Raw genomic sequence first — 24958 nt, forward strand, 5'->3', positions numbered from 1 at the left:
CCTTTCTAGTTATAGAAGATTCATTTATGTTCTCATAAATAAAACAACTGAAGTAAAGATTTCTTTTTAAGTGTCCTGAAGAAAAGATTCTACTTAATTTAAATGGAGTAACTTTTTATGTTTTCCTGTGATCCTTGATTCTTCATAGTTACGTTTTGGTGTGTTTTTTTCTTTTGTATTTCCAGTATGTGACTTCAAAGCACCTTAAAATTTTTTTTTTATATTTAGAAACATTCTTCCCAACCATAGTTTGCTAGCTGTCAAAAAAATTAAAATGTATTTCCAAATGTGTTTATGACCAAACTTATTTAATAGTGTGATTCTGAAGTACACATAAAGTGAATAGAAAATAATGGATTTCTTGATGAGCTACACGTTTGTTATTCATAATTATTTACACATAGAAATTCATTGTTTCCTTTCCTTTTTTGACTTGAGAGCATAGAAACAAAACAAATCATTTCCACAAATTTTTTCTCTTTAGATTTGCAGTGAGGTTTTTGAGATCCCAAATGCCATATGTTAACTTTGTGTATTATTTTTCTCCTGGAAATTGAGAAGTTAAATGTGTAATACTGGCTAAAAAGTTTGTTTGAGGAGCTCGTTTTCATTATTTTCCAATCTCCTGGAAAGAATGCTTGCGTGAGTTTTGAAGAATACAGATTGTTCGGTACATTTTTTTTTTTTTTTTTTTTTGTGGTACGCGGGCCTCTCACCGCTGTGGCCTCTCCCGCCGCGGAGCACAAGCTCCGGACGCGCAGACTCAGCGGCCATGGCTCACGGACCCAACCGCTCCGCGGCACGTGGGATCCTCCCGCACCGGGGCACGAACCCGTGTCCCCCTCATCGGCAAGCGGACTCTTAACCACTGCGCCACCAGGGAAGCCCTGTTTGGTACTTTTTGAAGCTTATTTACTCTCTGAAATCTCATAATTTATGAAATCAAATTGACTTTATTAAGACAGATTTTTCATTCTATTTTGTAGTAAGATGGAAAGAAAATATTGGCATCCAACCAGTTTTAGCAGTAATTTTTACCAGTGAAGTCTTAACCTGGATTTTTGCCTGTTTAATGGTATAGTAATAAAGCCTGTGTTTCAGTCATTTCTCCCATGTCTCGGCTTCCTAGAGCTTCTCACTTTGTATTCTATCAGTAAATTAAAAGTCATTAAGCATGTTACTTCAGTGCATTGTTCTGTCACACTGACATGTAAAAGTACAGGATAGGCATCTATTAAGAGGGTGTGAAATACATTTAATCTTAAGGGGTAGATAAGGCAAGTTCAAGTACCTTTTAATAGTCTGAGTTTTAACCTTCCATTAGTTAGCAGTCATCTGATGTTATCGTCCACCCTTTCATTCCAGTTTAAAACACCTCACAAAAACCTGACACTAAAGGTAGAATGAATGCTTTAAAGACTCAGATTTCTCTAATGTCCATTAAATCGACATTCATTTTAAAATTATTTAGCATAATATACAGTAATTCATTTAACAGGCTACCATTTGAAAGCTGTGATAGGAAAAAGGAGAGACTTATTCTTTGAATAAGTTTGTTACTTTCCTAATATGTTTCTCCTGAGCTATGTAGATAATGTAAATTTACACAAGATAGTAAAGGAATATTTTCTATGGATAATGTAAACTAAAATTTTAAAAAAACTTTATTTCTTGTGATTAAGTTGCAACCTTTTTAAAACTTAAGAACAGGGCTTCCCTGGTGGCGCAGTGGTTGAGAGTCCGCCTGCCGATGCAGGGGACACGGGTTCATGCCCCGGTCCGGGAAGATCCCACATGCTGCGGAGCGGCTGGGCCGGTGAGCCATGGCCGCTGAGCCTGCGCGTCCGGAGCCTGTGCTCCGCAACGGGAGAAGCCACAACAGTGAGAGGCCCGTATACCACAAAAAAAAACAAAACAAAACTTAAGAACAGAAAGTATCAATATCCTTAACTCTGATGGTATTTTTTTAAAAATGTGTACTAAGAAAATGTTCTCTCACTCCAAAGACGACAGACAGGTTTTTATGGAGCAACAAGTCACAACATACAGCTTTGGCAGCTCTGTTTTTCTAAATTTCCAAGTAAGTTTGAGTTGGTGTGAATCAGGCATCACCAGTTTTATGATGAAGCACCTGTACTTCTCAGGAAGGCCGTGCCCTTTTAGTCCCTCTCTTTCCATCAGGCCTAGCAAGGTTACTCAAGGTGTACATTACATGCATGTGGCCCGAGTATAGAATTCCATGGTACTAAAATATTATAATTTACATATATTAGGTCACAGCTATATACTGACATCAAACTAATGAATTAGAGCATAGCACAAGTGTTTTTTGTTTTTTTTTTTTTTGGCCATGCCACACAGCTTGCGGGATTTTAGTTCCCTGACCAGTGATCAAACCTGGGCCCCCTGCAGTGGATTGTGGCGTCTTAACCACTGGACCACCAGGGAATTCCCAGCAAGTGTTGATTCTTGAAAGTGCTGTGTAATTGTGTAATAGCTAGGGGACTTTTTGAGAAAAGAAATTAAATGTCAGTGTTGCTATATCTGATAAGGGGTTAATATCCAAAATATATAAAGAACTCATACAACTCAATAGCAAAAAAAAAATAGAATCCAATTTAAAAATGGGCAAAGGACCTAAATAGACATTTTTTCAAAGAAGATATATGAATGGCTAACAGGTACATGAAAAGATGCTCAATATCGTTAATCATCAGGAAAGTGCAAATCAAAACTACAGTGTGCTATCACATCACACCTGTTGGAACGGCCATGATGGTCATCATTAAAAAGATAAGAGATAGCAAGTGTGGTAGGGGTGTAGAGAGAAGGGAACCCTTGTGCACTGTTGATGGGAATGTAATTTGGTGTAGCCACTGTGGAAGACATTTTGGAGGTTCCTCAAAAAATCAAAAATAGAACCATCACATGATCTGGCAATTCCACTTCTGGGGATATATTCAAAGGAAGCAAAAACCTAACTCCAAAAGGTATCTGCACCCCCATGATCATAGCAGCATTACTTACAATAGCCAAAATATGGAAACAACCTGAGTTTCCATTGGTGGATAAAGAAGTTGTGGTATATGTATATAATGGAATACTCTTCAGCCATAAAAAATGAGGAAATCCTACCATTTGCAACAACATGGATGGACCTTGAAGGAACTATGCTAAGTGAAATAAGAGCAAAAAATCCCCAACAAACTCATGGAAAAGGAAATCATACTTAAGGTTACCAGAAATGGGGTCGTGGGGAGGGGGAATTGGAGGAAGGCGGTCAGCAGGTACAAACTTGCAGTTATAAGATAAGTACTAGGGCTGTAATGTACCACATGATGACTGCAGTTACTACTGCTATATGATGTATAGGAACGTTGTTAAGAGAGTAGATCCTAAGAGTTCTCATCACAAGGAGAAATATTTTTTCTTTTCTTTTTATTTTATCTATATGAGATGATGGATGTTAACTAAACCTATTGTAATCATTTCACAATAAATGTAAATCAAACCATCATGCTGTACACCTTAGACAGTGATGTATGTCAACTATTTCTCACTAAAACTGGAAAAATATCAGTTTGCAAAAAATTATGTCATATTAGAATGATTGATTATCTCCAGTCGTCTAGAAACATAATAAGATGAATTTAATAGGGGTAAATATTATGTGCATGTTTAACTTTTTAAAAAAATATATAATATCTCATCAACCAGGGAAAGCCAACTGAGCCGTGTGGCCACGGAATTTCCCTTTAGGTTGGGTTTGTTTAGCAGTGACTCTCTGGTGGCCAGGGGAGGGGCAGAGGGAAGGCTAAAGGAATTACCTTGAAGCTTCATGTACAAAGCAAGCCATGTTAATTAGTTTTCGTGCAGTAACAAACCATCCCAAAGCTTCCTGACTTGAAACAATAACTTTATTTTGCTCTTGTTTCTGTGGGTCAGCAATTTGGCCTCTATCAGCTGGGTGGGTTTTCTGGGCTCATTCTTGTGTCTGTTGTCAGCTGCTGAGTTGGTTGGAGGCTGGCTGAACTGGGATGGCTTCAAGATGGACGGACTTATCCATGTGGCCCTCTCCCTAGCTTCACATGGCAGCTGGGCAAAGTTCTAAGAGAACAAGTGGAAACACTCCAGACCTCTTGAGGCCCAGACTCAGAACTGACACTAAACCACTTCCACCAAATTCTGTTGGTCAGAGCAAGTTTCATGATCCCTTCCATTCAAGGGGTCTGGAAATAGACCCTGTCTCTTGATCAGAGGAGCTGCAAAGAGGGTGACATGGGGAGAGGAAGAATCACTGCCTTCTTTGTAAACAGACTGCCACGCCAAGCACACTGTTTCAATATATTGTAGATCAATGAAAATAGTTTTTAAAACATGCTTTTATTCACACTTTACATATTGAGAAACCACAACTCCCACTACAGGTCGGCTGGCCATGCATTTAGATTAATTTGGACAGTGAATCTAATAGCTGGAAAGTAAGTTTTGTTCTTATGCTGAATTATTTGTTGAGGTAGTATGGGGGGTAAAGTTATGGGTTATAAAGTAAAATGTTTTCATTTTGTTTCAAAATAAGATAAAAGGATCCAAAATGTGTTTTCTGAATGTGTCCAAAAGAAAATCTAAATCTACTTAGATCTAGTAGTACTTAAATGTAAATCTATCTACCTTGTAGATATTTATGTTCCTACAAATAGTTAATGATGTTGAATTAAAAAATTGTGCCAAGAGTAAATTACTATAAACGTAAATATTATGGAGTTTTTATGCTGCAGAAAATTAACAATTTTAAATATAGTTATTTGGAATTTAAAATTTGAACATCTGTCTCATTTCTAGGAGCTCTGCCAGTGCCGACCTGGAGAAGGAAATTGTTCCTGCTGTAAGGAGTGTATGCTGTGTCTTGGGACGCTTTGGGATGAGTGCTGTGACTGTGTTGGTAAGTTGACATACAGTAAAGTTTCTTAATATTTCACATCACAGAATCCTTTACTTTAACAGACTTTAAATAATATAAATGTATTTTTTGTGCCTAGACTAGGTTTTTTATAAGATACTGTAGGTGTATAGAACAATATATTATTGCATTTGCTTGTATTTAATAGTATTTACATATATATGTATTTTTATAGAAAAGGTCTGGGAGGAAATTAAAAGCTCTTATTCTTGGGAAGTAGGAGTGGAGGAACAAACAGGGTTTTTTTACTTTTTCATTTTTGTACTGTTGATATATATATGTTTTTAAAAGCCATGCAAATTAAATTAGATTATTTTTTTTAATGAGAGGGGTCAGGGCGGGGGTGGTTTCGGGGGGAGTCGGGCTTGGCAGAGAGCAGAGTTGTTTGTTTGTTTGTTTGTTTGTTTTTCTTTTGTCTGCACATGTGGGATCTTAGTCCCCAACCAGGGGTTGAACCCGTGCCCCCTGCAGTGGAAGCGTGGAGTCTTAACCACTGGACTGCCAGGGAAATCCCCTGTTGATATTTTTTTATAAGAAGTATGTGGTATTGTCACAAGTAAAAATAGGTACTTAGCATAATAAAACTAGACTATCTTCATTTATATACGACTTCATTACAAAGATCCTTGAGAAACCAAAAGCTGTTTTAAGGGCTTTCTGAGGAACAGTCTCTAAGATATATTACGTAAAAAAAAAAGCAAGGTGCAAGAGTATGTTTATAGAATGCTATCGTTTGCGTTTTGGAAAGAAAATTTACGTGGACAGACTGTTGCTGGGAGAAACACTCATCCTCTCTCTGACCAGTTAACTCTTTGACCCTTTAAAACTGCAGTTCAGCTGTCCCCTTTTCTCAGAATCCTTCCTCATTTGACTGAGATAGGATCCTCTGTGCTATAAAGAGAATCTGTTTCTCTTTTCTGATTTTCTCTTAAGAGTAACAGCCATAGCTCATTCATCTTTGCTGTCCAGCATATTCCTCACATCCTGTGGTTTTTAGATCTAGATCTCTACCCTCAGGCTTTGTTTTGGGTATGTGTGTGTTTGTTTTGTTTTTACTTTTCCAGATGTACACAAAAATAGAGAGCACAGTGAACTACTGTGTACCTGCGCCCCAGCATCAAGGCCATACCTGTTCCACCCGTCATCTATGTGTCTATCCCTGCCTGTTTTGGTTGGATGACTATAAAGTAAATAAATAGTTTTACTACAACTCCAAACTACTTTAGTTATTCATCTCAAAAAGAGAGTAAATTTCCTTACATAACACAATGTCAGTACCACATGATTAACATGATTAACAATACTTCCTCAGCATCTAATACCGGGTCCTACTCAGATTGCCCTACCTGCCTAAAGGTTGTTTATAGTTGTTTTAGTCAAAGCAAGATCCAACAGAGTCCACTTAGTATATTTAATTGTTAGATTTCTTTTATTGTTCCTCCTCCCCTCATCACCTTTTAAAATTCCATTGACTTGTTGTAGGAACTAGTGAGTTGTGATGGAAAACATGCCACTTTCTGGATTTGCCTGATTGCTTCCTGTGGTTATTTAACTTGTTACCCTGTCCTCTCTGTCTCGTGTAGGTCTAAAGGCTGATCGGACTCAGGTTTAGTTTTGGGAGGTGGGGTGCAGTGTACTGTGTCCCCATTAATAATATCTTGTCATCCCGCTTTCAGTGTTGCTAAAATTGGTGGGTGGGTTCAGATGGCGAAGGTTTGACGACTTCATGGTGAGTCCCCACCAGTCTTTCACCCAGTGGTTCCACCCATGGCTTTTTTATATATATTTGGCGTTTTAATCAGTTGTTGTCATTATTATTATTTTTTGCTCAAATTGTCCCATCTTTGGTTAGTAGGAGCCTCTTGAACTTGGCTCTTGAGTCTTTTTGACATGACTTCTGTCATCTTTGTTGGTTTCAGACAGGCTGTCCTGGGCTCATCTCATAAATATACGTCATATACATCTTATACATTTATATCTGTTGTACAAAACATTCACTTGTTACATAAAACATTAATGCGTCTTGTTTTTTCTTTTTTCTTAATTGAATGTTCTGGAATTTCTTCCACATTAATATCATTTTTTGGTAGCTACCTAAAGCCCTGTTGTCGGCAGTAACACTTTATATACTCATTCGTCCCTAGGTGGACATGTAGTTGCTTCCAGTCTTGTACCATTACAAATAATAGTATGATGAATAACCTCGTATAGATAGTCAGTTCTGTTTAATATTGCTAGATGTTGTCAAATTCTCCTTCCAAAGGGGTTTATCGTTTGCATTCCCACCAATGAGGCACATCTCTTCATCTCCACTGGTATCACCCTAGACCAATTCTCCAGCAGATTTTGACTGGACTTGGAAACACTGTATTTTGATGGATTTTGAACTTCTTCCACTCTCCTTCAGAAACTCCAACTCCTTTAAAACACATTTTATTGGATTTTTCCATCTCTTATCCCTCCCTTTGCCTGTTATCTTTGTATCCTCAGTCACTTCCCCCTCATTTATTAATAGCTTCAGTACCTGAATCAACGTCTCACTTCCACCACTAGACCCACTTGCCCCTTTCGATGGTTCCAATGTGCGCATTGAAGATCCACCCTGGCCTTTTGTTCCTAGGCCTCCTTAGTGATGATGGTTTTTAAATCCACCCCACCGTCATTTACCCAACCCATAGGTTGGTGCTTAATTCCCCTCTTTCCTCACATCCAACATCCAGTTCAAACCAAACGATCCTCTGTTGCACTTTTAAAATATGACGTGTGAGAGGCACATTTTAAAGATGCAATAGGGGATTGATCAAACAAGATAGGGCAGAAGACCAAGAAAGAGGAAAACATGGGTTGAAGGAAACAATAGCTTTAACCAGGAGTTAAGGATGGTTGTAGAATGATAACTGTTCTTTCATATGATGGTCAGTCAGGTACAGCCGTAGAGGAGACACAGGAGAAGCTGAGGAAACAGCTTTCATCATGCTCCCAGGTCTCAGGGAGGGGTCACTGCATGCCACGCAGGGTCCCAGGGGAAGCGCCAGGTTTTGGTCAAGTGGGAAAGACAGGAGCAGAGGAAAGTGTTGGCAGTCTTCTTTTGGGGTTTCTGCAGGAAAGGCAGCGTGGGGCAGGGCAAGCAGTGTAGAAGTGGCTAGTCTGAATAATTTTGGTGGACTCTAAGCTGTAGGGGTGGTCCCTAGTTGTCTGGTACATGGCCCCAGGATGGTGAAGGCAGAGGAATATATTGCCTCCCGGGGTGTACTGGCCAGAGAGAGGAGGTCTGGCTCTGCATTGGTTAGTTTGCTGGATCCAAGAATTGCCTACCCCAGGAGGGGCAGGCTCTCTCCCACCAGAAAGGCCTTTTCTGTATTTTACAGAAGATTTAAAGCATCAATGATACAGAGACCTAGGAGACAACTAGCCTGACCAAAGCAAGAAGTGAGGGTTCTGAGGGGCTTATCTCTGAGAAGGAACTGAGTTCCACAGGATATCAAGCATGTACTTGAGAAGCAGAATGATTTTTCAAGATATGCTGAAAGTTTATGTATGGTCCTCAAGAAAAGAAACTTCCAAGCATAGAAATTCCAAGAAAAAACAAAAGTTCAACAAGAAAATATTAGTCCATAAAGGAATTAAATATAGCAGTTCGTTTTCTATTATGAAAATTTTCACACATACACAGAAGTGAAGAGAATAGCATGATGATTCCTATATACCTGTCACCTACTTCAGCAGTTGTCAAGAATATGCCACCTTTGTTTCATCTATCCTTTTTCATTCCTTTCTCTTTCTTTGTGTGAAAGTGTTTAAAAAGCAAGTAACATTGTGGTAACCTAAATGGGAGGAGAGTCCAAAAGGAAGGGGATATCCACATGTGTATGGCTGATTCATTTTGTTGTGCAGTGGAGGCTAACACAACATTGTAAAGCAACCATACTCCAATAAAAATTAATTTAACAAAAAAAGCAAGTTAGGGGCTTCCCTGGTGGCGCAGTGGTTGGGAGTCCGCCTGCTGATGCAGGGGACGTGGGTTCGTGCCCCGGTCCGGGAAGATCCCACATGCCGCGGAGCTGCTGGGCCCGTGAGCCATGGCCACTGGGCCTGCGCGTCCGGAGCCTGTGCTCTGCAACGGGAGAGGCCGCAGCAGTGAGAGGCCCGCGTACCACAAAAAAAAAAAAAAAAAAGCAAGTTAGAAACAGTAAATAATTTTTACTCCTGCATTTTTCAATATCAATCTCTAAAGTAAATACAGACACTTGCCTTTTTAATCATAATGCCTTATGACACCTAACAAAATTAACAATAATTTCTTTGTTTAATCTAAAATTCAGTTCATGATCACGTTTCTCCTGATTTCTCAAAAGTGTGTGTATAATTAATTTGTTCAAGTGGATCCAGACAAGGTCCTTGTGTTATATCTGGTTGCTGCGTCTGAGTCCTCCTTTAATCCAGACTGGCCCCCTCTTTTTTTTCTGATGCCATTTGACATACTGAAGAAATAGTATCAGTTTTCCTGTAGAATATCCCACATTCAGGATTTGACTGTTTGCTTCCTTGAGATACCATTTAACCGTATTTCCAGTAATTTGGAGCTAATTATGAAAGTTTGGTTAGATTCAGGTTTAATCATTTTTTGCCAAGAAGACCTCATAGATAATGGTTTTCAATATTTTATGGAGTTCAAAGAAAAGTTCATTTCATCTTGAAATTAGAAATATTTTCCTTTGGTTGTGTGACATTGGACAAGGAAATTCTATCACAGTATCTGTTCTGCAGTCAGCAGTGTTCATGGGGTCATGTGAAGATAGCTGCTGTTTGCTGGTTTTCAACGTTCAGAATCAGTGTTTAATAAGACAAGAAGATTTCATTATGCGTAGGCAACAGAATGTGTAATAGTTATAAAATTTGTTGATGTCACAGGAGAAGTTGGGTAGGGAACGTGGAAAGGGCAACAGTATCCTTATCTGCAAATGAGGGAATGAAGCAACGTGGAATAAAAGTGAGAAGTTTAAGTGTATTTAAGATTACAAAAGAAACAAATAATAGTATTAGAATAATATAATTATTAGAAATATGGGAGAGGGGGTTAGTATAAATGAACTTAATCTTCATTTTTCATGTAAGAAGATTAATAGGCAATGTCTATGGTTGTTTTTACTGCTAGTTATACATTAATCATTTTTACTTAAATTCTTTTAGCAGTAACCACCAGAGAAACTTAGAACAGACTTTAAAAGTAGCTGTGTATGGGGAGTGCAGTTTCGGGTGGGAGGAGGGGAAAGGAATGCTCTTTTCATTGTAAGCTCCTCTGGACTCTGTTGTTGCTGTCTAACCAGCACACTAAAAGAAAGGAATAACTCTTTTTCCCCTTAGTCTTAATTTCTACCCTTAAAATGTGGTTTCATTGAGTAAATTCTAACTTGACATATCCTTAGTTTTCAAATGTATGGTGAAACAGGTCAGATTTATAAAAGAATTAAGCACAGATTTTAAAACCCCTTCGTATTTAGTTGTTGTAGACCAAGAACACAATAGTCATGAATTCTGGCTCACTGAAAGAAGTCGCATCGGGATTCTGGGCGCTTAAAGGATTTGAGATGCTTGCCTTTTCAGTTGTTGCCATTTGTTTCCTGGTTTTTGGCCTCCCAGGCTGTCATGTGCAGAGCCAATTTCTTGAAAAATTTTAGTATAATTAGTATGTAAAGTTCGGTAGTGAAACAATGCCACAAAGGAACAAACTTTCTCAAGAAAATGATAATGAAGAGAAGTGAGAGCTTCCAAAATAAACTTTATAGTCAACTAAACAAAAGCTCCCTAACAATGGTAAGCTTCAGGGCAGTGGTGAGATGCTTCCCAGAAAGGTTTAAATTATGGGTGGTTAGTAACTCCACCCAGAAAGTGATCCATTTTACATAGTGAAAATGGACAACTAAAGAATTTCCACAAAATTGAAAAGGTTACTTTTACTGAGCAGGATAACTTCCACACTTCATTCGAAGAGCAGATTCCATGGTTCACCACCCTTGAAAGAATGCAGAACCTGAAGAGTGCTTTAGTGTGGAAATAGAAACAGAATCTGCTTGCCTAGGAGAACCTCTAGTGATGACCTCTGGACAAGAGCCTAATTAAAAAGAGAAGATAGATAAAAATTTTATAATGATACCATGGAAACATATTGCCTAGCAACTGTTTACTTCAGGCTTCCTGGTTTTAATGCAGTGTATTGAGATTTAAATGAAAAATGCTTTTGGCCTAAGTTTGTTAAATGCACAAAACTCCAAAAAAGTTTGTTGTTGTTTTTTTTTTTATGTAATGGAATCCCAGGATATGAGCACTGAAGTTTTTTCAAAGCCTCAGTAGATGTTGAGTTTAGCTCTTCTAACAGTTGGACTCGTTTCTTCGCCCTTTCGTCTCTAATTACTGGTTTTTATTCATTATAGAGTCTGGCAGAAGAATATATTATGTATGTTTGCATAAAATAAGTATTCTAAGTATTGTTTGCTTTTCAGTGGCACTTAAAGATTATTTCTAGAATGTGATTATTAGAGCAGTGGACACAAAATCAGGCTGAATCATAATCTTGTCTCTAATCCTAGATTATATAACATTGGACAAATTATTTAACTTATCTGGACCTTTTTCCTCTTTTGTGAGTAAAGGAGTCCGATTTGACCATTGAATCTGTGATTCTGTCACACAATCTAAATCATAAAAGTTGAGGTATATTGAAAGATATTACAAACGGTATGCACAACCTGTTATCCTCAGCTCTTGCCTTGTTCCTTAAACTAACAAAATGTGGAACACACATGAGAGAGTTTTTCCTTTTCCCTAAATTTATAAAGTACAGGAATTTATAAATTTGGTATAACTTTTCAAACTCTTAATGTGAGGAAAAGGAAAAACTTCATATTAGACCTAGTAGTTGCTAAACAAAAATGAAACATAATTTAGCTTTTAAAAGTGAAATGTTCACAAAAGGAAATCCAGAGGGTTCTGTTTCAGTTATTATTGCTAGTAAACAACCTACCCCAAAACATAGTGGTTTAACACAGTAGTAATCATTTAGTTAGCTCACAGAACTGCATTTTGGGCGAGGTTCTTTGGGGTCGCTCCTTTCTGCTCCACGCAGTGTCAACCGGGACAGCTCGAAGGCTGGGGCTCATTAAACATTTCCACAGCTCTCTCCTTTATAGAAAAACTCCTTGGAAAAGTTTTCTATAGTGACTAATTCTCTTCTGCTATTTTCTCTTTTAAAAATAATTTTTTTAATAATTCGTTTTGAAACAATTCAAATGTAGAGAAAATTTGCCAAAAGGGTAAAAAGACTCCCCAGTTATTAACATTTTATTGCATTTGCTCCGTTGCTTGCTACCTCTGGCTCTCGCCCTCTCCCTCCCCCCTGCCCAACACACACACACACACTCGCACACTCATGGGCACACACTCCCATGAGACTCTTTTTTTGAAACTTTAGAATAAAAGCAAGCTTTACACACAATGTCCCATCACTGCTAAACAACCTTGATCTGGGCACATTGGTGTCTGCCAGATTTTTCCATATTAAAGTCACCATTAACCCCTTTGTAATTGATTAGTATTTTGTAGAGTTTTCCAAGAGTACATCAGTATGCTCCTCATCCAACCTCTACCCACCAGCCTTAGCATCCATTGACAACTCCCATCTGATCAAACACCTCTATGATGATTGCCAAATGGTGCTTTACTCTTTCCTTCATTTCGTCTACATTTATCCTTTGGCACTCTGCTAAAAGGAAGAGCTTTCCCTTCTCTTCCATTTTTTTATTCTTTTATTTATAATATAAGGACTCATCAATCCCTATTTTATTCATAGGGTGGTAATCCATTACTATCACTATTTATTTTAATGTTAAAATTGTCAGTTTGGCCAGTGGGAGCCCCTTCAGGTTGCCTCCTGTGTTGTTTTGACGTGTTCCATCATTCATTGATCACTTCCTTACTTTCTGGCACAGAAAGGTGTTCCGGGGTCATTTTGGACGTTCCCTAACCTAGCCCTGGAGTCAGTCTTTCCCCCAAGGAGCTCTGTTCCTCTTAGCCAAGGATAGGTATTTAGAAAACAAGATCTGGGCACTTGGTGTGCTCAGTGCTACTAGGGTGTCATCGCCTCTAGGCCCTCTCAGCAAAAAACCTAGGAAGGTATCTATGTACAGTGTTAGAAGGCACCTGATTTTAATATGTTGGAGCTTGGATTGCAAGGCAGTACCTAAGAATATCTCATGACAGTCAGTGAGAAAAAGAAATTTTATTCTCTTTGCCTTCCTCGCCACCCCCCCCCCAGGTATGTGTAATCCTCGAAACTACAGTGACACGCCTCCAACTTCAAAGAGCACAGTGGAGGAGCTTCATGAACCCATCCCTTCTCTCTTCCGGGCACTCACAGAAGGAGACACTCAGTTGAACTGGAACATTGTTTCCTTCCCTGTTGCAGAAGAACTTTCACATCATGAGAATCTTGTTTCATTTTTAGAAACTGTGAACCAGCCACACCACCAAAATGTGTCTGTTCCCAGCAATAATGTTCATGCACCTTATTCCAGTGACAAAGGTAACTGCCAAAGTTGGCTTTTTCTCTCTTGCCCCCCTCACTTTCTCTGTGGTCTGTGAAGCCTATATTAACACTTTCTTTTAGAGTAGCTTTTTGGTTTTGAGTGTGTATGGTCTTAAGTAAGTTCTGGACTTTAATAACCCCAATCCCTGAGTAAACAAGGAGGAGTTGTTCTCACAACTCCTTCAGACTTCTGGTGATAGAAGTTCTGTTGGAAAATAGATAACCAGGTTCTAATTTTGATATTTATTTGCATTATGCTTTCATTGTTCTTTTCATGAGATAGCAACAAGGCTGCTTACCTTATGCAGAGTTGTTCATCGTCAGGTAACATCCAGAGTGTCCTAGGAGGTAAGGTTTCTATAATAGCATTAGTGCCACGAATGCTGCCAGGTCATCAGCTGAATTTGTTAATGAGCAAGTTGGTATTACATTCACCTCATTTCCAAGTGTAGCCTTACCCCAGGCAGTGCTCTGCAAATGAGTGCTGTTGGTCAGAAGGGACACTGAATGAGAGAGTGACGTGTACAACTTGGAGAAGCATGTTAAGGAACATTTATTAGTGAACACAGGTCATACCTTAACTTTGGAATGTAAAAGGCATGTAATTTTCATAATGTCTGTGATGTTTTCAAATTAAAGGCTCCACACAATTTCACTGTGGAAGAATAAGACAATTATGAATATTGCAGTTATTTCTTAAAATATGAGATGAGTTATATATAAACAGTATAATTTGTGCTTTTTTTTTTGGCTTTTTTGTTGTGCCCTCCATTACAACCCTGTCTATAAAGTCGTATGAACTTTGGCCATCAATAGTAAAAGCAAAACAGCTTTTGTTGATAAAGAATAAGAATCCTTATTTCCTCTCAGGTTAAAGTACTTTATAAGACAAATTATAAATCTTGGGAAACATCAGAAATGTACCGAAATGTGTTTGCTACCACTTTCCCATTATTAAAATGTAAATAATCAACATGCTAGATATTAAATAATTCATAAATTTTTCTCAAAGGTTATTCAAATTCATGATCTAATAAGCAGGAAGCTAATTCCTAGAAACACCACCCAGGATAATTTCTAATAGCTAATGCTGAATTGTGCCACATTGCTAATCACATTGCATCATTTGAATTATTTTATTGTAAATTCTCAGTATAAATTTAGAATAGTGTTTTTCAAACTTGTTTTAGCTGGAGAATTCTCTCCTTATGGAAATCTTATCAGAAATGCCCAGATCCAAGTCTGACATCTGAGGAAGTGGTGAAGGAAGCCCTTTGTGTCCGAGCTGGAGGGGGAAACTCCCTTCTCAATGTGATTAACAGATGTGATCTTTTTTCCCCACACCTCACCTGTTGTCCTGGGCAGACTAGCAGCAAGAGAGCTAAGATAAATAACTGTTAATAATATTCAGCTAAGTGTTAAAGCCTTTCCTGCTTTTCCTATTTATTGTGCTAAAATCTTAATCTTTTATTTTTCAGAACACATGTGTACTGTGGTTTATTTTGATGACTGCATGTCCATACATCAGTGTAAAATATCCTGCGAGTCCATGGGGGCATCCAAATATCGCTGGTTCCATAACGCCTGCTGTGAGTGCATTGGTCCAGAGTGTATCGACTATGGTAGTAAAACTGTCAAATGTATGAACTGCATGTTTTAGAGAAGGAAATGGTATGCACACCAAAGCAATTTAGTCAAGGGTATGAAAAGCTATTCAGTGATGTTACTGGTTGCACCCAAATGCCAGCAGGTTGGGAAGATGTGAAGAGTTTGGATTGAGTTACTTCTAAAGTATGACAAATCCGGGATTGTGTTAAATTATGTTTATAACTGCTCTTATTGATCTTACTGCCCCCTGGTAGCGATAAACCCTTTCTTCTAAACACATGTACAGCTTTGATCACGTGAGAAGCAAGTGCATAGAGAACACCTTGAGAGAGGAGAGGTTTCTAACACAAAGCCTGGTGTCATTTTCTTGTCACATTCCAGAAGCCTTTTGTGTCGAAGGTTTACAGCATGTTAACATAGGTTATGATTTCTTCATTGTACTACTCCTAGAACACTGAGTTTTTAGAGTTGTTTGCCATTTTTCACTGTGCCTGGTATTATTTACCTGTTCTATAAGTAGGGTAGATATCCAAATATATCACCCTGTGTTCTCACCAAAAAATCACCGTAAAAAGCTTAATTTCAGACCTCTTTATGTTGGTTTTAGAAGGTAAATGCTTACAGTATTTTACAATTTAAAACACTTCCATAGCCGAATCCACTCTACGCTACACATACCGACAAAGCTGTAGGGAAAGTTTCTTCTCCTCCTCCATCCCCGGCCCAAAGTACTGCTGTAGGTAGTGATGAAGCATCTTTACCAAGAATTGCAGGGCACACCTATGAGGCTCTGTGAAATACACTGCTAGGGTATATAAGAAGGGAGAGCTTTCCTCTGACTTAAGGTACCAGCTTAAATAGCTCCAGGAAAGGGAAACCACTGCCAACCGGACTCCAGGGAAATTTTATGGAAATGGCAGGGCTGTGGCTAGCTGGACAGTGGGGATGAGGCTGCTCAGGCTTCGCGCCACGTTCTCCACTGGACGGGTGGTTGGAGGGGATAAAGCAGAGAGTTCCAGGAATGAACGGGGAGGGTTGAAAATGCCCGGTATTCTAGTGGAAGCAAACTTAAAACTACTTACATTCATTACGTTGTTATTTTGTAATCTTTCCTTTAGGTTTGTATATAGATCAGGTGTTCTTGTTAAACAAGGGTTATCACACAGTAGGAGGTTAAGACTGTGAACTGCCGCCCACCCCCGCAAAATTCCCTGTTCAAGATGACATTAACTCTAAACACACTTCAGAACATTTGGGCAGCTTTTTATATAATGTTTCAATGAAGATAAGTTTAAATAGTATGTGCCTTCGTGGTAATAAAATCTCCATCTTCAAGCATGAACCTGAAACGTACATATTTATATTCAGAGACTCTTAGCTTTACAGAATTACTAATTTCTCAAATAGTATGTATTTGAACTCTAAGTAACTTTTAGGAATACCTATTTGTATATCTAAATACTGTAGTATATAAAAATGAATAATGCTCTTTGTATTCATTATCTGGACAATGGTTAGTTACAAGATCATATGTAATATTATGATTATCATAAAATGTAAAGACTTGACACCTTTTCTGCTCTTTCAGATAACTCTAATGAACACTCAAGGTACTTTAGCATTTTAAAAAGTTGAAATTTAGCTCATGGATGTATTTTTTGGATGGGAAAACATTGGGATGTCCTTTTCTTTTACCTAGAATGCCTTTTTTTATGAGTGCCTTGAAAACAAACATTAGCTCCCTTTCTTTATTAATACCTATAAAACTGAAGGTTTTCTTGAACTTACGAAATAATTTTAAGAAGTCTGCAGCCAGCTGCTTCATTTCAACTTTGCTGTTTTTCAGACTCATTTATACTTAGGAATAGAGGAACGCTTTTGTGTTTATTGACAACATACTTAATGTTTCCATAAATATGTCAACAGACTTTTTTAAACTGCATTTATCTTCCTTTTTAGGTATTCATTATTAAATTTTAAAATGTAGTATCTCTTGTTGGGAGAATAATTTCTTGAACCATGTTATGTTTTAACTGATTTTTCTTTCCTCTATTTCTCCAAATAGAAATTATCCCTAAATATAATGGTAAGTTGTATATTCAAATTTTACTTAATTTTTTGTCTTATGAAGGGGTTAAAAGAAAGTGTTCGCCTAAACGATTCCATTTCCAGTTCTATAATGTACTTCAGGTTTTGAATAACAATATTTTTACAAATTAAAAGTATAACATTTGGGAAACTGATAGCCCCACTAAAATTTAGACCTTCTATTACCATTCCAAGCACAATTCACTTCTATACTGAAGCTCTGATTTAAAAAAAAAAAAAAAATTAATCAAAAGTTAGGTTACCTTTCTTATAACTGGATCCAAAACATTAAATCATAAGTCTGTAGGTATTATAAAAACCATATACAAAAGGTTCTTTCCTCTAGTAAGACATGTCCTTGCTTGTTGGTTTTCCTGTTTCCCCCATAACATCTAATTATTACTGAAACTGTACTCATAACAGTGGCACCAAATCAAATGATAATTCAAATGCAATGTCTTTGTTTACAGAGATGCTATAAAAGAGAGGCCTTCATTTAGAAATACGATTTCTAAAGTTTCAGAAAACAAAATTGATAAAATGTTAGAATATTTGAATAACTATTTATAAATCAGAATAACATCAAAACGGAGAAAAGGAACTAAGACTTCTGAAAAATGAGGTAAATATAAATAAGACACATATTTAAAGTTTGTTTTTAATAAATTCTTCGTTGAAGATTTTTTAATCTATTCTGCATTCCCAAGACTTTATGTTTATTGTATTTTACATGATCTACAATATATAAAATTATGTATTTTTTTCTTTGGTTGTTCCTATAAACAAAAAAGTATTTTAATAAAAAATTAAAATGAGTGTGCCATGTTTTTGTTAACTTCGGCATAACAAACCAAAATAAGTTTGCCGTTTCTGTCTAGTGAGGTTATTGTTCAAGGGATCAGCCCAGGCATGCCTCCTCTCTGGACGTCCCTACAGAGTCTGCTGAAACAAACGATCTTTCACAGTTTGCTCTCTGTTTTTTCGTGGGCTTTATTCCAATATGGGGAAACCTTTGAAATGAAATACGTACCTTCTCCTTGCTTGCTCTGTGGGCCTTGTGATGCCAGCCAGCCTCACGAGAACTTCCTGGTGGTGGAAGGAGTCACTGAGAGAACAAGGTGGGAAGAGACTCCCGGCCGTTCCGCACTGACTCTCAAAGGGCAGTGTTACTGGAATTGAAAGCCCTCAGCTGTACACTCGTGAAATCAGTGTTATTTCACAGAATGTTTTGACATCCTAGTGGAGGGGGGATCTGGAGAGGGGAAAGTTCAAGAGGACAGGTTCCCCGCCTGAGTGACTTCAGGGATGATGGACCTGAGGGGTAGATTAGTTTCAAGAACGATAGTTCACTTGAGTTGGAAAGATGTTCTTTCCGAATGGTGGGCAGTCGTGTGGAGCCGAGGGGAGAGAGGGTCAGAGTTGGGGATGGAGGGTGTCTCTGAGCTTGAGGAGTGAGCAGGGGCCAGACCATGGGCAGGCTGGTGCCCATGCCCGTCAGCTCCGCCCCCGGCGTTTTAGTCCATGGAGCCAGTGGGCACGCCTGCAGCCTGTGGTTTAGGAGTTACGGCTTTGAGCCCTTAGAGATTTTTCCTAACCAACAGAAAATAAATTCATTCTACATCTTTTTATTTTGAAGTCTGTGCTGGAAGGATGGAGGCAGCAACAGCTGCAAGGTCTGGCTTGTGAGATGAGAACCCTCAATGCAGAAGCAAAGACAGAAGAGACCTCTGCCCTCCCCCGGGCGTGCTGTGACTCGCAGAAGGAAGCTGGGAAAAATGCAGAAATGCCCTCATTTGACTGAAGGTAGCACAAAAGTTAGACACAGTCACCACTGCAGTATCTTTACAGCAGAAAGGATTATATTTCCTGCCCTCTCCGCTTACTGCTTCACACTGAAGTCGGGGTGGTCCTGTCCCAGGCGGATAGCAAGGCCTCTGTGCTCCTTTGCCCCAGAGGGTTGAGTTGCCCAGTAGGAGGTAGGCACACAGACAACCTGCTTTTGTTTTCCAGAAGCCTTACCTGCTCCCAGGGATTCTGCTGGGGGAAGGGGAGAGAGTGAGCGCCTTGGCAGCCTGAGAGTGAAGAGAGGGCCTCGGAAGAGGCCTGGACCTCCCTGGCCGCGGGGCTGTGCCAGCCTCCACTCTCCCTGGACGAGGCTGGAGCCCTGGGCGGCCCGCAGCTCACACAGGGGGCCGGGCTCCTGAGCCTGCAGGTGCCTCTTTCTCGAGGTTTCAGATTAGGGATGTGAGCAGCCCAGCCCTGGTTGTCCAGGGCACCCACACTGGCCCCTAGGGCTCTGTGAGATGCAGGACAGGTGACCGCCTCTCAGGCAAACGTTGGATGCTCTGGGGCTCAGAGTCAGACTTTGATTTAAAGAAGTAAGGAGATGTGACACGTTGTGCCCCGGGTTTATGGCCTCTCAGCCGCAGCCCTGGCAGCCTCGCTGCTCACATTACCTTCTCTCCTTCCTCCAACCGCCCACCCCCACCGCTGGCCCTGCCCCCTCAGCAGCACAACAGGTTCACTCCACCCTTGGGTTTTGCAGGAGCTGTTTCCTCTGCTGCACCAGCTCTTTGTGCAGATTTCGGTTCCTTGTTCTGACTCAGGTCTCAGCTCAGATACCATCTCTACCACCATTTCTAAAGCAGCAGCCCCTGCCTGTGACCCCCACCCTGTTCCAGTTTTTTAATAGGCGGTGACCCCCCAAAGTGTCTACCAGCCTCTTGTTAATCATCTCTTCTCCTCAACTAGCGTTGGAAGCCCATGAGGGAGGGGCCTTATTTCTCTGTTCATTGCCGCCCTAAACACAGTCCCCTGCACCCTGGAGGGCAGCACAGACTGTGTTATGTATGAATGAACTCAGCAGATCCTATCAGATTTCTGCTTGAAACGGTGGCTCCCCGTTGGACTCAGATAAAGGCCCAGCTCCTCAGCAGGCTCTCAGGCCCGCAGTCTGGTCCTGCTCACCCCACCAGGCCCGCCTCAGGCCTCCTCATCTCACCCTGAAACAACAGAAAATCTGCACGCTAAAACATTTAAGTACCTGCAATTTTTCATTCGAGGTCAGGCAGTTAATATTCTGTACTTGCCTGACATGGGAAAAGTTCTTACTAATGTAATTTAGTAAATCAGTCAAGAAATAGTCCTTTAGCCAAAGTATGAAAAGAACTTTTCTGAAAGCCGATTTGACTCTCAAGCACGTGATATATTTTCTGAGGATAAAAAGATGTGCTTTGAGTTTTAATAAAGGGCATTATAAACATTCATCAACAAGGACTTATTCCTCAATTGCTGTATGTTGTACTGTCTGTTATTTTAAGCTTATTCATAATTCACAAAAGGGTAATGCAGTAATAATTTGTTATAATTTTTAATTTCCTGTATCCAGATAGATAGTAGGTGCTAAATGTGGGCAGCCAAAAAATTTAAGAACTTTGTTAGATCCAATACTTTGGCTGCAGGGAACTCAGGAAAACAGGTTATTTATTTTTACGTCCTTGGTGTCAAGTACAAGCACCTATGTTGAATGTTCCTTCTGAGTCTGATCTTGTATTCCCTGCCTTTGGACAAAGTTCAGGATCGTGTTCTATATTTCTCTTAACGATTTTGGTTTTGCCTCTTGTTTAAGTGGCCTTTCCCCCTGGATTGTATCTGGAGATCTTCTTCCAGATACTGCTAGTAGATTCTTCAGGTTTGGGGTTTTTTAAGAAAATAAATTGGAGTATTGGTAATTAAACTTTTGAAACTCATGCCTATGGGTATTTGGGGAATAAAGCACGTACTGGTAGAATTGATGGCTGAGCTGGTCTGGGGCACAGACCCTCGCTGACAGGAAGCAGCAGCGTTTCTGAGTGTTTTCGCCAAGGACTTTATTCTGAGGGCCCCTCAGCGTGTGTATGAGTCGGACGGTCAAGGACATCGGCGGTCAGTAAGGCAGCGGTGATACCACAGGTGGTTGTAGTAGCCAGAGATTTTGCCGGAGGAGCGTTCCAATGCGTTTAATTCCAGCGGTTGAACTTTTTATGTCTGGTTCACTCGTGGTGGCCCATTTCCACCTATGTTTTGTCCTTTTGGAGGAAAAGCTTGTGTGCATTCCCAGGAGACTTGGGTTGCTGGGGAGATTTTCGTTTGCTTCTGCAGCTGCTCCAGGGGGCTACCAACCGAGAAACCATAGAACTATGTATGATATTCTACAATGTGCTTAAAACAGTAAAAGTTTATGTTCACATTTGCTTGTAGACAAATACAATATCTGGAGGGATTCACAGGAAGGTGGAAACCTTGGCCGCCTCTGGGCGGGCAAACGAGAGGCTGAAGGACAGCGTGGGAAGGAGACCGTGTCATCACCTGAACTGTGAGCCATGAGCATGAGTTTACCTTTTCAAAAAATACATAACTAAAACTTCAGTTTCAAAAAAGACACGAACAGAAGTATTTTTCCTTAAAAAGTCAATTTTGTAGCACCCCAAAGCTGGGTCCCTCTCAGTGACTAGCTACCCAGTCTCTGGTAAACATGCTAACTAACATATGACGGAGACAAAATTGTGTGCCACGGAGAGTCTTGATAGTAACTGAAAACCCCCAAACTGTTGATCTAGTCACATTTTTTGATGGACGGACAATGACATATATTCAGTTCTCAAATTCTAATAAATTTCTTCCAAACAGGATCTAAGATTTGAGCGATAAGATTTTAGGACAGATAGTCCTGCGACTCTGTGTCTTTTCCTACCTGGGATTTACTTCTTCGTCCTTATAAAGGACTTGAAGAGTGTAAAGTGAGGCCACAGTATTCATTTAAACAGCCACGTCTCAACTTCCTTAAACTAATCAGAACCAACAAAAACATCAGCAAGAAACTCCAAACCTCGACTTTAAAATCCCATGAGAATGCTCTTGAAGAAGAATGTATTTGTGATTGAGTAAAGCACACTGACCTAGGACTGGCCTCCGCTGCCACGTTTACCGTCTGTGAAACTACTGCCTTCGGGGCTTTTCTCCATTCCCTGTTCCTCCTGCCCTGATGGTGGGGCCTCCATGACATTCTTGAGTTGGAATGTCTTTGCTCGTGCCAGTTTATAAAGAGTTCAGTACACTTGGCAGGACCCGGTGACCCGGGGGAGGAGGAAGCACCAGAGTATGATCGTTCTAAGGTAATTGTTAATTTATTAAAGCAAACCGTGCCTCTCAGAGTGTCTACAGCCCTCCTTTTGTGAGTTGTCTGAGTCGACCTACCCGATTTCCTCCCAGGGACCTTCTGACACGAGTGCAGACCTCGGAACATAGAGCTCGTTCCAGAAGGCCCTGGAGCACAGACTCTCAAGGGATTCCTGGGCCCTGGCAGGAGGCCAGGCAGGCTCCTGCTCCAGGCTCCAGAAATGGATCAGACCCCTTGAAGGAACACATTCTCTTATTGATCAGGAATCTTGAATGAAGTTGAAGAGGTGCAGGTGTTCGGCAACTCTGGAGACGAAATTCAAACTGCAGAGCCCCTGCCTTCCCCTCCGCTGCCCAGGGATGTGGGCTGCTGGGGGCCCCGTCCGCCATGCAGGTCACCTACAGCCCTGTCTTTGTGCCCAAGGCTCTCCCATTCTTTTTCTCTCTTTGATTTCTAGATGAAAAGAAAAACAAACATCCACTGAAAATAGGGGAAAGGAGAAAACTATTATGCATTTACTGCTTGATTTTCCTGATAATAATGGATTCGCAAAATGGATGGGAAAAAAAAAACCCATGATTCGATCATTTCTCAAATTCATATATTTCTCTTGAGAAATGGGTGCACTGAGTAGACAGGCCTGGCAGTCAGGGCTGGGGCTCTTCTGGATGCTTTCAAGGCCAAGCTAAATGCAGAGCAAGGCAGCGGCAGGAAGCTGGCCTCACAGCACGCTCTGCTGGCCTCTCTGGTGCGTGAGGGGGCATCTACCTGCCAGGTCCGGAGCCTGCGGGTGATGACTGCCCTCCGGGGGTGGTGCCACGGCACCATGCGGAGTTGCACCCCCCCCATCATCCATGTTATAGTTAGGTTAACGTGTGTGCATTATCTGAGCACACCTGGAATTGCCCCACCGGTCACAGCACTCAGAGGCCAAGTCACAGTAACCTCGGGACCTGGGTCCCTTGCTGGCTGGACCAGGGAGCACGGGTGTCCCAAAGCAGCCTGCTTACCAGCAGCCGGTCTGATGGTGAGGTGGACCTCATAATGTGGACCTCGGCTCTTCTCTCCCGGGTGTGGGGACCAGGAGCTGCTCAAAGAACGGTGGCTCGCGGTGGGGCCTGACCGACAGAATGACGTCAGGAGGACCAGCATGGCCCGATGGGTCCTGTGCACGCCGGAATTGTGAAGGGACAGAAAAGGGTGTAGCAGGCTGGCCAGTCCGAAGGCATAGCAAAGCCTCCATGGCACAGGCTCTGGGCCTGCCTGAATCCAGAATGATCTCAGCCCCATGTTTTTGGCTTTTCCTGTATCCTTGTGTGGGTGTTTCCTTGCAACGAACCAATTTTCTTGAGAAATTTCAGTGAGTCTCTGTTCTTCACAGCCCCAAATCCCAAGTAATCCAGTGTTCTCCTAGTATTTTTTCTCTACCCAGATGTACCTGTGTACTTTTTCTTACAAAACCGGATCAGTGAAATGCTGTCTCTTTAAACTTGACAATATATTGTGAGAATTCTCATAAATATCACTAAAACTTCGTAGAATTTCCTCACCAGGTACCCAGACTTCTGAATAGCTGTCATCACACAGCGAAGTCCGGTCCGCTGCCCTCCTACTGGAAAGCGTCTGCCACAGAAACCCAGCACCCAGTTGGGTGAAGTTGGCCCCCCCGAGCCCATCCAGCCCCGGTCCTGGCCACGCCTGGCCCGCCTTCCCCGGGCCTCCGAGACTTCTAGCAACAGTTCTCACTGTCTCTGGCCAAAACCAATTTTTCAAGAGCAGAAACATATTGGAACTGTCAAAAGAACATGAAATGAAAAAAAAAAAGAAAAAAAAAAAACATGAAATGAGCCACAGAAAAGCATGAAGCATAACTTAAACAGTTCTACTTGTTCTGTGACATTTTAAAAAGAGCAAATCTGTCATCAAGGTAAAAAACTGAAACGGAAGCCGAGCACTTTGGTATCAGGTGCTTCACATGGTGAAGATGGCCCTAAAGCCAAACCATCTCAGTGGGCTGTCAAGTGACATGGGTCTTTCAAACAACAGGCGGTCACCCTCTGCCCATGCCTCTCCTGCCCCAGGGCCTTTGAACATCTGCTTCTGTAGCACCTTTGGTGGCAGCTGCACCTCCCAGGTGCCTTGGTGTCCCTGAAGCCTGGGACCCAAGAACCCTAATGCAGGGCGCCCCAGGGCCCCCTCAGACTCCGCCTGGCGGCCCTGTCTGTCCCGCGAGCCCTCGGCACAAGCTGTGTGGTGGCCTCTTCCCCGGCCACCATTGACCTGGGCCGAGCTCCGTCCTGATCCCTGCACTTGGGGGTTGCGGCCAGCATCGCTAAATGCCAAGATGCTGTCACCACCGGCACACTAAATGCCAAGATACCGTCACCACCGGCACTGGTGCTCATCCGTGTTTGTTCCTGACCCTTGTCCCTCTGGGATCTCTCTAGGGTCATCCAGAAGATTGGAGAAAACAAAGAAACCTCAAGGCTGTTGTGCTGGCTTTGTCCTCGGCTGTGTGTTTTAGGGACACGGCAGGAGAAAAAGAAAAGTTGCTCACTCCCCA

The 24958-nt window shown here is 41.0% G+C and overlaps 1 protein-coding gene and 1 long non-coding RNA gene across 6 annotated transcripts in view; one reads left to right on the forward strand and one right to left on the reverse strand.

Annotated features, from left to right (window-relative positions):
• Nucleotides 1-24239, forward strand: part of TWSG1 (twisted gastrulation BMP signaling modulator 1) — a 40909-nt gene extending 16670 nt beyond the window's left edge. The window contains exons 3-8 of one of the 5 annotated variants that reach the window (XM_049698518.1): nt 4843-4942; nt 13272-13538; nt 15020-19040; nt 21477-21591; nt 21906-22390; nt 22488-24239. In XM_049698518.1, coding sequence (XP_049554475.1) covers nt 4843-4942; nt 13272-13538; nt 15020-15201 — 549 coding nt within the window. In that variant the 3' untranslated portion in view covers nt 15202-19040; nt 21477-21591; nt 21906-22390; nt 22488-24239. Of the gene's footprint in view, nt 1-4842; nt 4943-13271; nt 13539-15019; nt 19041-21476; nt 22391-22487 lie in introns of all 5 variants that reach the window. The other 4 variants (XM_033439397.2, XM_004275956.4, XM_049698519.1 and 1 more) reach the window with 4 other exon arrangements.
• Nucleotides 9970-14363, reverse strand: LOC117203714 (uncharacterized). Its single transcript, XR_004486588.2, has 3 exons — nt 14118-14363; nt 13841-14025; nt 9970-11072 (listed from the first exon to the last, which is right to left on the reverse strand). It is a non-coding gene; the product is annotated as an uncharacterized LOC117203714 (long non-coding RNA).
• Nucleotides 24240-24958: the final 719 nt, after the last annotated feature.

This window comes from Orcinus orca, chromosome 15 (assembly GCF_937001465.1).
Source record: "Orcinus orca chromosome 15, mOrcOrc1.1, whole genome shotgun sequence".
In the NCBI taxonomy this organism is placed as follows: Eukaryota; Metazoa; Chordata; class Mammalia; order Artiodactyla; family Delphinidae; genus Orcinus; species Orcinus orca.